Raw genomic sequence first — 16,362 nt, forward strand, 5'->3', positions numbered from 1 at the left:
TCCATGTGTGTCCTCTGTGTGTCCCATGCGTCTTCATGATCTCATGTCTTCTGTTTCAGGTAATTGTGGGAAGTATTTTTGAGGTGTTCTGGGACATGATCAAACCAGGAGCTTCGTTTGGCATCAGTGTGCTCAGGGCTCTGCGTCTGCTCAGGATTTTCAAAGTCACCAAGTGAGTACTTGAGTACTTCTATGAGGTCATAGTATCTGTCTCATGTGAGCTCAGAGCTGTAGCAGCAGGCAGAGTGATGCAGTCAACAAGGTTTGATGGATTTGTTTGGGAAAGTATATCTCACACTGGAGGACGTGTCTACACACAGAGAGGCTGAGGAGGCTGACTGATGTGCTGCTGCAGGAAAGACGAGCAACAGAAATGAGTTACAGAAGACTTTTGTCTGTTGTACAGTACATGACACTCATGGATCATACTGATTTGGACATTTAACATTTCAACACAAAATAACTTAATAAAAGAAACGTGCTGGCTTCCATTTGAAAACTTCTGCACTGCTAAATCCTCTTTAACTCAGTAGACAGCAGTGGTCATGTATGGGAGTCAGAGAAAACAGGAATTAGAAATTAGAAAACAAAGATTACTCAACATGCATGAACGTTTTATGGTTAAACATGGATAAAAGCTCTAAAAAGTCAACTGTCCATAATATGTCCAGTGTATTTTAAAGTCACAAGGTTTAAAAAGTGAAGCACATACATTTCATGCTTCTATTTGTGAAACTACAGTTCAGTACAAATCTTGCATTATCTCTTCATCTCTTAATGAAGAATTGAAAGGCTGCAGTCAAACCAGAGTTAAAGGTATTAACAGTGTATTATTAAGTACTTTATTTATTTGTATTATTTAAAGCAGATGCACAGTTTAAACCATGGATATAACAGGTCATGTTTGTTAAGTGACAGCTACAAAAGTGGAAATAGTTCTGCAGTGGAGAGACAGTGTATCTATATGAAGGAGATTATAGGTAAACTTGTGATTGGCTGATAGACGCCGGACTGGGGAGGAACGAGGAGACCCAGCAGTGTCAGTGAACGCACTAATCAATGTGTGTGTGTGTGTGTGTGTGTGTGTGTGTGTGCGCGCAAGTGGATCACAGGATTATTGCTAAGCTCAGGAAATAAAGCAGTACTGCCACACGCTACCACCCAAACACTATTCACTATACACTAACACAAGGAGCACAAATCACCAAGAGGCCTACTCACATTTTCTGCACATGTGGTACTTCTGCATCACTGCTTCAGCTTCTTCACAGACTGGGAAATTAAGTGTGTAATACTACTGAAGAAAATATATAAACAATAAACTGTAACATTCAAACTATTTCATGCCACTGTCACAACTGAAACTCTGTACACTGCAAAAAAGCTTGGCCAAAATGTAAGATATAAACAGTTAAATCTATCCAAAAATGACTTAAAAGTAGTGAAATTATCTGTCCATGTAGGAAGATCATTTTACTTGACAAGTTCTCTTGAAATAAACAACCTCTACACTAAAATGAAGCAGTATATGGTCAGTGTTCATGGGCTGGAAATAAGTTTATGGAGGCTAAGTTTGAGATAAACCAGTTTGATTAGTGTTCATGGTTTGATAATAAGTTATCAGAGGCCAAATTCTAGAAAAAATGCTTTAAATTCTGCTAAATTCTAGATCAAGGGTCTCCAAACTTTTTTCTCTAGTGAGCTACCTTTACAAAACAAAAATGCCAAAGAGCTACTTATTTTAACAGTTGCAAGAAATGTAGTAAATATAAGAGCCACAGCCTTAGACTGCGGACAGTTAGATAAAATATAATCCATTATTTATTTATTAGTGCACGAAACTGGGAATTAAAATGATAGATTTACAATGGTAATTAATCAAATTTTACTTATTCAGCACAACATGTATAATTCAGAAATCCCTTGGTGAGCTGCTTGGAATAGGGTGGAGAGCCACTGGTAGCTTGGAGACCCCTGATCTAGATAAACACACTTAAAACAAGATTATGATTAGCAGAAATGACCTGATAATAAATTCAAAGATGCTAAATTCTAAATATAAGTTCTTGAAATCAGTCTTACATGAGAGTAGTTAGTGCATTCATACACTGAACCCTACACAATCATGCTTGAGCATGGCATGGTTCAAAAGTCCTAGTGTGAGTGTGCCCTTAAAGAAAAAGCAGTCAGTCTTGTATGAAGCAAATCTGTATCACTGAGTGTTGTACAGAAAATTTGGTAAATGGATTGTAGCCTCTTTTAAACATTTATTGCCTAGATTTAAGATTTTCACACTAGTTGAGTCATGGAAGAAATATATGTAACAATTTTAAGATTATACAACCAATTCAGAACTAGTAAGTAGATAATAAATCTGAAAACTTGAATAACCTGATATAAGTTTTTAAGTCTTGGCAAGAAATTTGCAGTGGACTTTCTGTGACAGGACAATGTTGTGTGTAGCTCTGGTGGAATATTGAGCAGTTACCATGACACAATGCAAACGCTGAAAAATAACTTTTAAGATCTCTGTTTTTTATTCAGGAAAAAATACAAAATGGATTTAAACAACACATTTTCAGAAGTCAATCTGAGCTTTCATGGTCCTGTTTATTTGCCTGACTTTTAACAGAAAGGAACATCTGAAAAGGCAAATTTGAGAAGGACCTGTTTAAATCAGCTCACATCTTCTAGTTCCATAAATCAGTTCTTTCTGGTCAGATTGTATTAAAAAAAACTAATGCGCCATCCACACTAGTACGTATTCGAGTCGTTTTCGTTGTGGATGCAGTGTTTGTTCACACTAAGAGACGGAACGATCTGGTGCCAGCAGCTCCCGAGAATACAGATCTGATCTGGCACCGTGTGGACGCTTGAAATGAAATATAATATAATGAAATATATATAAATATGCTCAGATCTGTGTGGATAAGGAAGACTTGCAGACACAGAAACAACGTGTCTGGATGCAGATCGTTTCCGAAACAGTGATACGGTGATTCGTTTCAGTGTAAACGCAGTCTTAACTAACAGAGCTTCAGCTTCAGTGCTTCTAGTTTGCTTCACCTTCTAGGGAACATTGACGACGTCAGCTGCAATGTATCAACAACCAAAAAGAAGAATTATCCCCCCAAAAACTATTCTAAATGTACAATACTAAAAACTAAATATTAAAGCTGCACTGTGTAACTTTTTGATTGGGAGTCTGTCACCTGCTTGTTTCTATGGAGATGTCATTGCTCTGCCTGGAATGTTCCACAGTGTGACATTAAACAGCTCTACTTTACATTTATTCAATTACAAGTGGTTTTATAACTCAAAAATCCCTAGAAAAACAGACATTGTGACTTTGAGCGGGGTCGCCTCTCCACAGATCTGACCTGTAACTTGCTCTGGTTTGGTCTCCATGAAGATAGAAAGATTTAACACCACACTGTGAAACATTCCAGACAAGACAATAACATCTCCATGAAGAAAAGCGTCTGACGGAGCCTCCACCAGAAAACTTACATAATGCACCTTTAATTATTTAGATTTCTTCAGCTCAAATCTAACTTTTGTTTTTGTTTTTCACCAGCTCTTTGTCATTACATAGATTTCGTGTTCAATAGAAACCAGGACACGCTGATAATCCTAAATGAACACATGGAAATGAAGACTTCCTGATAGTATTACTGACGCTCTTTGGTTATGGTTTTTCTAATGCAGTTATGATGTGATTGGAGCTGTAATCTCAGTTAATCCCATCATGCACTGCAGAGAGAGAGAGAAAGAGAGAGAGAGAGAGAGAGAGAGAGAGTGCTCATTATCAGGAGCAGGCTCTTATCAGGCTCTTAAATAACAAGAATCTTCATTTCATCTGACAGACTTACCGCTTTTATATCCGAATCAGAGTCCCTAAATTTTCACCGTGCTGCTCATTGCTCAGTACATGATTTTAGATGAGAAATATATAGTTTAAAATAACTGAGGTGGAACTAAACACCAACAATCATCTTTTTTGCGATGTGTGTGTATGTTGTGTATATGCGCCGAACCCTTTCATTACCAAACGCACATTAAACGTAATTTTCCATAACCTCTTCAGCGTGTTCTGCCGCGATTAACGGTGCACACTCAGAACCTGTTCACATGAGAACGGTTGAGGGTAAAAACGGCAAAATACTTCATCGGAAGTGCCTTTTGTTTAGATGGTGATGGCATTTTGGGGGCTTAAAAACACAAAAATCTGAAACCATCGTCCAGAGTGGAAAAAGTTAAATACGCTCCATCGTACCATGTCTGTCTACACTGCACAAGGCCCTGTCCACACTAGTTCATATTCAAGTGGTTTTGGTTGTGGATGCAGTGTTCGTCCACACTAATCCAATTGAAAATGGCTCCAGAGACAGAACGATCTGGTGCCTCCAGCTCCCACAAATTGATTGAGTCCAGATCTGATCCTACACTGTGTGGACACCTGAAAACACTGATACTTTGATGTAGGTCTGTGCACTGCGAAGTAATTCATTGCCAAATGCGAAAAGGCTAGAATATATGTTCATTCATATAAACATGTGTCTGTGTGTACGACCTGCAGATGTTTAATCTCTGAAAAGTGTCACATGAACCATCTCCAACGCGATAGAAGCACAGAACAGACTCATCATCAGCAGAACACCCCTGTCACAGAAAGAACACTCATATTCCATAGTTATTTAGTCCGACAGAAGCTGAACTGCATCAGTGCATAATAGTGAGCTGTTTTTTTTTTTTTTTTAATCTTAGTTTATGCAAATTAGGCATGTGGTTTTAAGTTTTGTTTCTGTAAAATGTAAATAAATGTGCTCAAAGCTGTGTGAATAGGGAAGACTTGCGGACACAGAAACGGCGTGTCTGGATGCAGATTGTTTCCGATATGGTGGTACGGTGATACGCGGATTTGTTTCAGTGTAAACGTAGTCCAAGACGCAAAACTCTGGTCAGATGTGCTCTTGTCACATACTCGTTTACGTCACATACACACAGTACACAGAAACAAACATGTCGGATCACTTCCATTTGTCGGACCTTGAAGCCGCTCTGTGTTCTAATAAACTTACACGAGGCAAAACAACAAATATAGAGAATGTGCAGAGATACTATTAGTGAACAGAGAAGGATCTGCCATCACCTCTGTCAAATTCTGGATGCACCAGTTGATCACAGGCGAGTCAGACAGATATGGACAAGACCTGGAGAACCAGTTGATGGTGGGAAAACTTTGTAGAAGGAGTAGCTGATGAAAATGCGTGGCGTGAAAACAAACATCGAAGACCCCGAAGGCCATAACAAATAATAAAGTGTCCTGAGTGTACTACATGGATATATTAAATACTGAAATCATATATTTGTTTAAATATTGTTAATGAAGTCACACAATTAATGCTTAACCACTGAAATCTGATATATGTGTTTAAAGGTACCACTGTGTGAAAACATATATGTTTTTAAGGTATTCCCTTTGCAGAGATGAGGGTTGTGTCTTTTTAAGGACATTCTTTACAGAGCAGCTGATGTGGGGACATCCTGATTGGCTCCAAACCTAAATAGATCCGGTCATTCCCATAAACGGAGAGGCTCCAGGGAGGATCTAAGGCATGAACCTGATCAACATATCATTATGCATATTTCTGTGAATGTATATATACTGGTTTAAGGGACAGATGCAGGTGTTCAGACTGCCTGAAGTAAGAAATATGTGGAATAGGCCATCAGGGACAGTGGTTTGACCCAGAGCTCTGTATTAGAATTGTGTTGAATAGGGAATACATTTTTGTGATTTCAAACAATCGATTCCAGTCATTATTTTCTACAATTGGAACACACCAACAATCCCTAGTTTAGAATGTTCACTCACCAACCCAAAGGTTAGCAGTTTGATCCCAGGTCCAAACGGTGCATAGTTTTGTCTTAAAGCAAGACACTTCACCCCCTTGCAAATGTGTGAATGTGACATGTGAGTGACTGGGGGTCAGAGGGGCCAATGACGCAGACTCACAGCTTCACCTTTGAATGTGGGGAGTAAGTTTGAGTATCAGAACAGGAGCTGTATACATTTAAGGTAGTTGTCTTGGCCTCAAAACTCAATCCTCTTCCTTTTTCAACATTTTGAAAAAGTATAAATATGTCTATTGTCAACATGTGTGAAAGTTAAATAGTGATACAAGTGTTAACAATAAAACTGTACTGTAGTAATGTGTGTGTGTGTGTGCTGTGCTCAGGTACTGGAACTCCCTGAGGAACCTGGTGGTGTCTCTGCTCAACTCCATGAAGTCCATCATCAGCTTGCTCTTCCTCCTCTTCCTCTTCATCGTGGTGTTTGCTCTGCTGGGCATGCAGCTCTTCGGGGGGCAGTGAGTACACGTGCTTTTACACTCACATGAGACTTTTAACCTGTGCTTTTCTAACCACACATCTAACCACGAGTTTGGCTTTTGTGTTGGACCATTCTTCCATAAGTGCAGATGATTTATCACTTTTCTAAAGATCTGAGCTGCCCCTGCAAGTCTAAAAACAGTTAGTAAAAACTTTAATAGAGCCAATCAGCACAAGATCACACACTGCAGAAAAGCTTGGCCAAAGTTTAAGATATAAACACTCACATCTATCAGAAAATGAAAAGAAGTAGTGAAATGATTTGTCTGTGCGGCATGATCATTTTACTTGACGAGTTCTCTTAAAATAAACGACCTCTAGACTAGAATGAAGCTCTCAGAACTAGTAAGTAGAAAATAAATAAGAAAACAAGATGAATAACTTGATATAAGTTTAAAAATCTGCCAGATCAGAGAAAATTGCAGGGTAATACAATTATTATCATAACACGTTTGTGAAACTCGATGAAAAGCAGATTTCAGTTCTGATATTTGCTTATTGAAATGAATTGTGTTATGTGTTATATTTTGCTAGACTCACAATTATTTTTCTTGTTGAATAAAACTGAAATAAATTGAAAAACATTCGTCCTTACTCTGAGGCTTACATCTCCACAAACCTGACTCGTATTTGTCCTGGAGGAGGACTTCCTCCTGCTTGTCTCTATGGAAATGTTGTTCCTTTGGCATAAAACAAACCTGTCTCTATGGAGAATGTTTCAAAGCATGGTTTGAATTTAATATAATCCATGGAATCACACAGGTGATGTGCCACCTCCAGAAAGTTTCTCACTGTGGCTTTAATTGCTTAATTAATGTACAGCCAAAGGTGAATATGATATTTTGTTTTACAGCAAAATAAGCGTGTTCCATCTTTAGATCACAGACCAGTATTTCCACATATACAGTGAGTTTTTTGGCTGGAGGTTTGGGGCAGTGTTGTGCTCGTAGTGACACATAAAAGTACTCTAGTATGTATTATGTATTAGTGTATTTGCTGACTGCGTGCTGAGACTCAGCCTGTATGTCCTCGCTCAGAGCCTGTGATCATGTCTCTAATGACAGGGGCCGCTCCAGGGGCCGAGCTAAGGGCCCTTAATCAGAGAGCGGGCCCCCAGCCATGCCTGACTCAACACAACCTGCACACGCTAACATGCTGACGCTGTACCAGCTCAGCTAAACCAAAAATGTATTCAACAGTTTTCAAAATCTCTCCAGAACAACCAGAACAACATGCTTTATTCAGGATTTCCTCACTTTTTACGCTTCAGTAACATACTGCTGCTACTATTAATGCAACATTTCAAACTCGATACTAAGGAATAAACTTGATACTTAAAATGTAAAACTCTTTCTCTAGACAATAGAATGTGATTTTCAGCATTAAATAATTGTACTTTCCTTTCTATTCCCATGTGGCCTTATATGTGTTTAATCCCTCCGTGGGTTTGGCAGTCGGCCTGTAACAATAACAGATTTAGCTGGACGATTAATTGACCAAGAATTTATTGCGATAAACAATAATATTGACATTTTGAGACCAATTTCAACTATTATTATGACCATGGAATAAAAATGCAAATACACCCTTTCAAAGATCAGTAAACCTTACTTTCTAAAGAACATTTAACACAGGAAGTGTAAGACAAACAAAAACAAATAAAAAAAAAACTAAATAAAACAGACTTGTTAACAAAGGACTAGCCTAATGTAGTCTGGCTCAAGCAAGGACTTGTTCACAAAAATGCACTTGAATAAACCACTGTTGAACCAAATACAACCGAAGCAATAAATAAAATGGATTATTAAGTCTCTGTAACAAAATGGCCCTTAAAAGTGATTTTAGTCATTGACTTACACTGGTATATAGTGACCACTCTCTCTGCGGCTGCTGCTGTGGCCTCATCATTTTTGGTCATTTAAATGTTCGTATTAACCTGCGACACATGATGTTATTTCTCTATGAGGAAGCCACTGTCCTGTCTGGTATTGTGTCAGCGTCTTGTGGGATTTCAGGTTCTCCCAGGGGCGGGGCTAGTTCTGTCACTCGGGTTTGGGTTTATCGGCTGTTGGGGTTTGAGACATTTCTTCTCGTCGTTTGCGCTCGCTGTATTTGTTGAGACGTGTCCCACTCACCAGTGTTGATTCGGCATCGGGACTTGTTTTGGCACTCAGAGATGAATTGTTTTGGTTCTGACAGCGGCGCTAGTTTGTGTTGCGGCTTCATGTTTCTTCGCACAGACAGCGGAGTTTTCTATACTCAGGCTACACGCGCATCCGCTGTGTTGATAAAGACACGCACGTTGGTTCAAGCATCATTACACTTGTTAAATGAGAGGAGTCAGAGAGCGACAGAAGCTTCTAACATCCAGTCTCTTTGAGAGCGAGAGTGAGCGAGGAAAACAAACAAACATGCAAATAGAATTTATAGTGGCCGGAAAAGTTATCGAACTCATTAAAAGTTATCGTACGATTGATTTATTGATTATCATTACAGGCAAGTTATTTTAAAAGGAAAAGTAGCATGTTTAATTTTGTTACCCTTCACAAAATATCACAATAAATATCATACTCTAAGATGTATATTGTGAAAATATTGTAGAAAGAGATTTAGATATTGTTACATCCCTAATCATGAGCCTCCCCACCATATCGGGAGCTTTCCCATGATATCACAATAAATATCGTACCGTGAGGTTCATACTGTGACGATATCGTATCGTGACACTTGGATATTGTTACACCCCTACCATAAGCCTTAATGCATTTTCAGTGGAGGAACTAGTGTTAGCTTGATTCATCAACCGATTTCATTTCGTTTCACTTCGTAGAAACCGTCTGACCTCGCAGTGTTAGATTTTGTTCGCTCGACAGTAGGCGGGTACTTTTTATCATTTAACCAATCACTGCTATTTGGTCGTGATGTATGCAATGCACCACTAACGAGGTTAACTGGTATATTAAGCTTTTCCCAAATCCTGTAGGAAGAAGGACAGTAACGTCTTTCCCCTTGATAAAAATCACCCAAACATTCTCTTTATTCCGGCTTTAAATCCTCGATCTTGGGAATCGGTGACAACACAGAATATATGGCTCTTCACTGAACTTGTACTTCCGGGTTTTTTTGTGAACCGTCTAGCACAGACATGTCAAACTCAGGCCAGGGGGCCAAGTTTGGCCTGCGATTAAATTATATTTGGCCTGCGAAATCATATCAAATCTGTATTAGAGCTGCCCGCCGGCTACAGATCGACTATAGAAACATTATTTATTTAAAATGTTGTTATTTTTAGTATAGGATATATTAGTATGCTATCCTTGTTCTGGATTCAATGTTTAAGCAAAACTATTATTAAACATTTGTTTTAATAAGGTTAATAATGTTAAAAAGGTTTAAAATTACATATTTCAAACAAGAAAACATGCAGATGTTGTTGAAATTTTTCAATAAATATTTAGTTTGTGGCCCCCAACTAAGTCCCAGTTTTTCATTTTGGCCTCTGTGAATTTGAGTTTGACACTCCTGGTCTCGTGTATTCTGATTCCTGACCTAGTCGCTGGAGAGAAATGAAATTGAGCGGCGGCACTAGGTGGCACCAGCTTAAGTGTTAACCACCAAACATCGTGATCTATGAATATTCAACAGCATTTCGGCAACTGGCAACCATTTCAACACATGCGAGTAAAATAAAACCTGTACGAGTGATGTCAAAAAAATTAATAATAATAATAATAATGATAATTGTATGTATTTATTTATTTCTCAAGTTCTCAAGAATTTTATCATAAGACAGGCCATTGTACAAGCTGGTGTGTCGACACTGGAGAGTAAAATAAGTGGATATGTATGAATATGTATGCATATGTATGAAGGGAGATTAGGATCGCTGAGGAGGCTGATGGTTCTGCTGCTGCACTGGAGACGATGGAGAGGAGGATGCTGAAAAAATGTCAAGAAAGATGAAAGTAAAGAGAGAAGTAAAGATTGCAGGAGAAGTAAAGATCGCAGGCTGTGATTGGCTGACAACAAGGAAAAGCTGCTTATCTAAATTAATTAACTCTTCAGCTGAATATCTAATCTTTAATGTCTAAAAAAAAATGAAAGCTCTTAGTGGTGATTTATTCTGAGCTCTGATTATGTCTCCTCTCTCCAAACACCACACGCCTCTCTGGGTGGAGGAGTAAAAGCTGGAACACAAACATCTGGAGGTGCACGGGCCCACAGCAGAGCGGAGGAGGAGACGAGCTGCAGCGCGCTCCTCCGTCTCACTCTCAGGATTAAGATGAAGTGAAGCGTACGAGCCGAGGATGAGGAGACGTGAGGAGAGCTCAGGAGAGGAATCAGCATTTATAATGAAAGATACGTGGAAACAAGAGACAGTGTGTTTATGTGTCTGATTAAGACTCACCCAGTCTGTTAATAAAAGCTGCACTCATCAGCTTTAAGCATGAGCTCTTTCTCTTATCAGCCGCACTGCTGTTTTACTCATGGAGCTTTCAACATACTGTACATGCTAAGTCTCCATCGCTACACGTTTATCACAAGATCAAGTCAGAAATAATTAAATAATGATTTTCTGCTTATATCTGCTTTTTGCTGTTTTATGTTCAGATGAGTCTGTTCTGTCTTGTCCAGTCGTGTGGCTGTGGGGGTAGCTTCTCCTCGGCTAAAGAAAACCTGGAGCTGAAGAGGGCCAGATATCTTTAGGAGGTACTATGTCAGAGGGGGTCACTCATAGACCCACATGGTACAGCTCAAACAGGCCAGGAGTAGGCCTTTAACGATAATCAGGTAATCGTACGATAACTTTTAATGAGCTCGATAACTTTTCCGGCCATGATAAATTCTGTTTGGATGCTTGTTTGTTTTCCTCGCAAAACGGGTGAATGTTAGAAGGCTTCTGTCGCTCTCTGATTCCTCTCGTTTAACAAGTGTAATGACACTTGAACCACCGTGCGCTGTGTTTATCAGCACAGTGGATGCGCTCGTAGCCTGAGTGCAGAAAACGCTGCTGTCTGTGCAGTGAACGTGAAGCCGCAACACAAGCGCCGCTGTCAGAGTGACAAAACAGTTCATCTCCGTGTGCCAAAACAAGTCCCAAAGCCGAATCAACACTGGTGAGAGGGACACGTCTCAACAGCCACGTGCGTCAAATGCAGCAAGCGCAAAGGATGAGAAGAAATGTCTCAAACCCCAACAAACCCGAGCGACAGAACTAGCCCCACCCCCGGGAGAACCTGAAATCCACTGAAATCCTACAAGACACTGATACGACACCGAACAGTGGCTTCCTCATAGCGAAATAGTATCCTGTGTCGTGGGTTAATACGAACATTTAAATAACCAAAATGATGAGGCAACAGCAGCAGCCACAGAACAGCCACTATATACAAATGTGAGTCAATTACATTAGGCTAGTCCTATGTTAACAAGTCTGTTTTATTTAGGCCTATTGTTTTTGTTTGTCTTACAGTTCTTGTGTTAAATGTTCTTTAGAAAGTACGGTTTATTGCTCTTTGAAAGGGTGTATTTGCATTTTTATTCCATGGTCATTATAATAGTTGAAATTGGTCTCAAAATATCAATATGATCATTTATCGCAATAAATTCTTGGTCAATTAATCGTCCAGCAAAATCTGTTATCGTTACAGGCCTATCCAGTAGCATCACTTAAGACAGCTGAAACACTTTGGCATCCAAAGCGAGCTCATGTATGGTTTATGACACTCACAGACTGGTGGTGACATGGAGAGGCTGAGGAGGCTGCTGGTTCTGCTGCAGATGTACAGAAGGGGGTCGTACGTGGAATGGTAAAAAGGAGAGAGAGTGCATTTACATGAGTTGAGAAGCAGAGGTGTCAGGCTGTGATTGTCTGTCTGTCGGATGAGGACAGGAGTGAGGAGAAGGACAAAGTCTTTGGTTAAACTGAGACCTCAGAGTGATGTTTACTTTAATGAAGAAGCAGCACTTCCCTGAACATATTCAGAGGTGTAAATCATGACATACCAATGAGACCATGTCCAAAAACATGAACTCAAAAAGACTGAAGATGCATCAAATCGGACTCTCCAGATGTAGCCTGCGGCGCGGTCCATACATCCACATGTTGTCCATGTGCAGTGTTTGTGAGAAAAGCCCGTGTGACCTCTGCTCTGGAGTGTGCTGATAGTGGAGCATGCTGGGGGTGCTTCATATAGAACAGGGCTCAGATGGCAGTGGCCTTAGTGAGTGCTCTTTTGTGCGGGCGTCTCCTCATATAGAAGACTTTATGTGGGTCCTGTGCTCTGCTCTTATCTGCCTGAGCCTCTGGAGCCGGCTCTGTGTGTCCCCTCCACACGCCACACCACACTGAGAGGGATTAGGCCCAACGGCACGAGGGCGGACACTCGGATTTCACTATTGATTTTGCAAAGAAGCATTCACCCGGTCTGTTATTGCATTCCAAAGAGGGATTTTACCAGGTTTAAAGGTTCACTGGAACTTTCTGAAGGTGTCACGTCACTTGTGAGATTCCATGGAATCAGAAAGTTAAAAGCATACATCGGAATCATATTCTCTGTGGAGATAAAGACATTTTATGCCATCCTAGAGAGGATTATAGCCAGAGAAACAACATTTCCATGGAAACAAGCAGTAGGAATCCCTCCTCCAGGCCAAAATAAGAGTCGGGTTTGTGGAGATGCAAGCCCACTCACAGTAAGGACACATGTATAAATGTATAAAAACACACACACATTACATACTGTGGGGTTAAAAATACTTGTACTTAAATATTTAGCTTTATGATGTTTTGACGAGCTCCTGTGGCTCTGACAAGCGTGGCACATCTGACTGATGTCAGTATATTTTGTTTTCAAGCCAAATGATCACACAGTGGAATAAATGTTACTTCTTCTAACGCAAGAGTTACGATTGACATGCCCTGCTCTATTTAGAATGTTTTATAACCATCAGGGCCAAGTGCTTTTACAGTATTACTCCAAAGATGATTCAGTGCGGATGTGGTTTCCACTTTAAAGGTCCTACATTACAAAAAAACATATTCTTGTGAGCTTTAAGCCATGTCAGAACACTGTTACCTCATCCAAAACAGACCTGGACTTGTGTTTGTTTCATTCACACATGTTTGGTTAATTAGTCTGTCTATCTCTAAAGCTCAAAATGCTTCATTCCACCTTGTAATGTCAGAGGTAGTTTTCAAGTGAACAGCTACTTTTACCTTTAGTAGAGATAAGCAGTTCAAGGACTGAAATGATTCAGATGATTCTAGCAAAAGTGTATGGAGTTTTAAAGGGAACAGTCCAGAACTTTGGATATAGGACCTCATTTCCTAGTGGTCCAGAGTGTTGGAGATGTGCAGAGACACTTTTTGAAACATTCCATCCAGTCCTTGTATTTGCAGAGGTCGCTGATGCTAGACTAGTGCATGTCAATGGTAAAAGTTCTCCTGCCTCTAAAAACAGTCTTACCCACTCCACAAAACACCCCAAACAAATCTATTATTACACCAGACTGTCCATGGGAATGTCTGTGTCGATAGAAGAATGTTTGAAATAAAACCAACCTTGCATCACATGAATCGTCGCATGTTGAGGGACTAGTGATGGGTAAATGAGTGGGAGCTCTGGAGCACGTCTCGTTCTTTCTGAAACAAATCACTCTGAAGCACTGCCTCGGAACTCGTCTCCCAGCAGCCGCTCACGTGACCAAAGTGTGGAAGTGTCGGTCCCTCCCCCTACTGCTTCACTCTGCGTGTCGATCGCTTCAGTGTATCAAAGCGTTTCATTGGCTCAGCGAATGTTCCGCTCTGCGATTGGTTCAGAGTGTTTCAGAGTGTTCAGAGCACTTCTGTGGTTTGACAAGCGCTAAACTGCTACAGTATAAAAGATGCACCAATATTTGTTAAAAATGTTGGGTAGTGAGGAGTATTGTGTGACGTTAGTGGTGATTTTGGTGACTTTTGGCATTTGTTTCATTTTCGATGGCATCTACAAGTGGAAAAAAGCGATCCATAGTTTGGGATCACTTTGGTTTGGGATCACTTTAATCTCTTTTCTTATTTACAGCATGATATTTATGTTGCTCTTTACATATTATTTAAAATCATCATTATTATTGTTGTTCTTAGGTACGGTGTATTAGGGCTGGGCGATATGGATCAAAAAATAAATCTCGATATATTTTGCTATATCTTGATATATATATCTCCATATATGTTCAAGAAAAAATAACCCCCCAAAACTAAAACTGCAGAAACAAATCTGCTAATTCCACAAGGTCTTTTTTTTTATTAAAGTGTAAGAGGTCGGCAGTTCATATAGGAACATTTAAGATTACAAAAAACCCTAATTACATAAATAATAATGTAACTGTAAAATAAAAGAAATAAAACATATTTCCTTCTTTTCATTCATAAATAAAACAACTCAACTCAAGCTCATCTTTGTATTAACTCTGTTATCCAGAACCAGAACCTGAACCATGAGCTCATTTAGCAGAGGAAGCTCAGGATGTTCCTTATTTTAACAGATCCATGTTCCAGCAGTAAGGAGCTCTGAGGTTTCCCACAATCCACTGCAGATCAAACCCAACATTTCCAAACACTATTGTACAAGTGACACTGCAGCAGATTATTCATTAAAATCTTCTCCATAAATAAATTTTACATGACTAAACCTTACAAGATATAAACCATAACGACTCTAGAGCCACATCAGTCCGTTTGAGATAATAAAGTGTTTAATACAGTTTTGCGCACGTGTGTTTACATTTTACAGAAACAAAACTTAAGTGCATGGCTCATTTGCATAAACAGCACTTCTCATGCAGCTCAGCTCGTTTAGCTTCTTTCGGGCTAAAGGACGTGACTCGGTGGAATATGAGGATGTGCTGCTTATGGTTTTGTCTGTAAATGGTGGAAAAGGTTCATGATGCTTGAAGTTTTTCACTGGCACCAACTTTCAGCATTCATGGCGACAGTGAGGAGTGAAGGAGACACAAGCAAACAAAATCAGGGAGGCGAGGGCGATGAGAGAGAAGGTAAACAAGCGAAGCGGCAAAATCAAAATTGAATATAAGCATTATATCGATATATACGATATGTCAGAAGTCATATATCTATCTATCTCGATATATTTAAAATATCGAGATATCGCCCACGCGACTGAGGTGTCAGTGCTTCACGAGGCTCCGTTCGCCCATCACTATGAGGGACTATTTTGTCATATATCAGTCCTCTGTTGCCGAACTTTCTATCAGGAAGAACAACTCACTGCTGCTGCTCGGACATAAATCCTTTAAATACAAGGTTGGTTTTACTTCTAAAATGATTCTATCAACACAGACGTTCACATGGACAGTCTGGTGTAATAATAGTTTTGTTTCAGGTGTTTTGTGGAGTGGGTAAGACTGTTTTTAGTGGCAGGAGAACTATGACCATTGACCATTTTAACTCACCGAAATATTGCTTTTTGCAGTGTATCATGACTTCAGCATGATTTCAAATCAGACATAGATTATTTGACTTGTCTTCTTTGTATTTTAAGAAAGTGGCCTAAGAAAATTGCACCTGACATAATTGGAAGGTCTATATAAATTATTAGCGCTTTTATACCACTAGTATACTTACTTCCTGGTTCACGGATGATAAAAAATACTTTATAATTAGATGCAGACAGTACACAGCCGTACATGAGCTGCTTTCACCCTATATAGTATGACTTTATATTAACTAAATCATAATTAGCCTTAATAAAGCATGAACAAAGACTTAACTCATAATGAAGAAATAGTTACTGTTTAATGAAGGTGTTTAACTAGGGAATTAATTAAGTAGTAACTAAACCTGAATCATTCTTAACTGGTACTTGCTGATGGGGGGGTCATTTAGGAGTCATTTAGGAGTTTGAAAATCAAACATTTAGTGGCAGGAGAACTATGACCATTGACATGCACTAGTCTAACACC

General features: G+C 39.5%; 1 protein-coding gene across 1 annotated transcript in view; it reads left to right on the top strand.

Annotated features, from left to right (window-relative positions):
* Positions 1–16,362, top strand: part of cacna1bb (calcium channel, voltage-dependent, N type, alpha 1B subunit, b) — a 397,100-nt gene that overhangs the window by 220,580 nt on the left and 160,158 nt on the right. The window contains exons 13-14 of the mRNA XM_055153227.1: positions 60–172; positions 6,243–6,374. Coding sequence (XP_055009202.1) covers positions 60–172; positions 6,243–6,374 — 245 coding nt within the window. The remainder of the gene's footprint in view (positions 1–59; positions 173–6,242; positions 6,375–16,362) is intronic.

Source organism: Boleophthalmus pectinirostris, unplaced genomic scaffold, assembly GCF_026225935.1.
Source record: "Boleophthalmus pectinirostris isolate CB_2022bp ecotype Guang Dong unplaced genomic scaffold, ASM2622593v1 HiC_scaffold_18, whole genome shotgun sequence".
NCBI classification, from domain to species: Eukaryota; Metazoa; Chordata; class Actinopteri; order Gobiiformes; family Gobiidae; genus Boleophthalmus; species Boleophthalmus pectinirostris.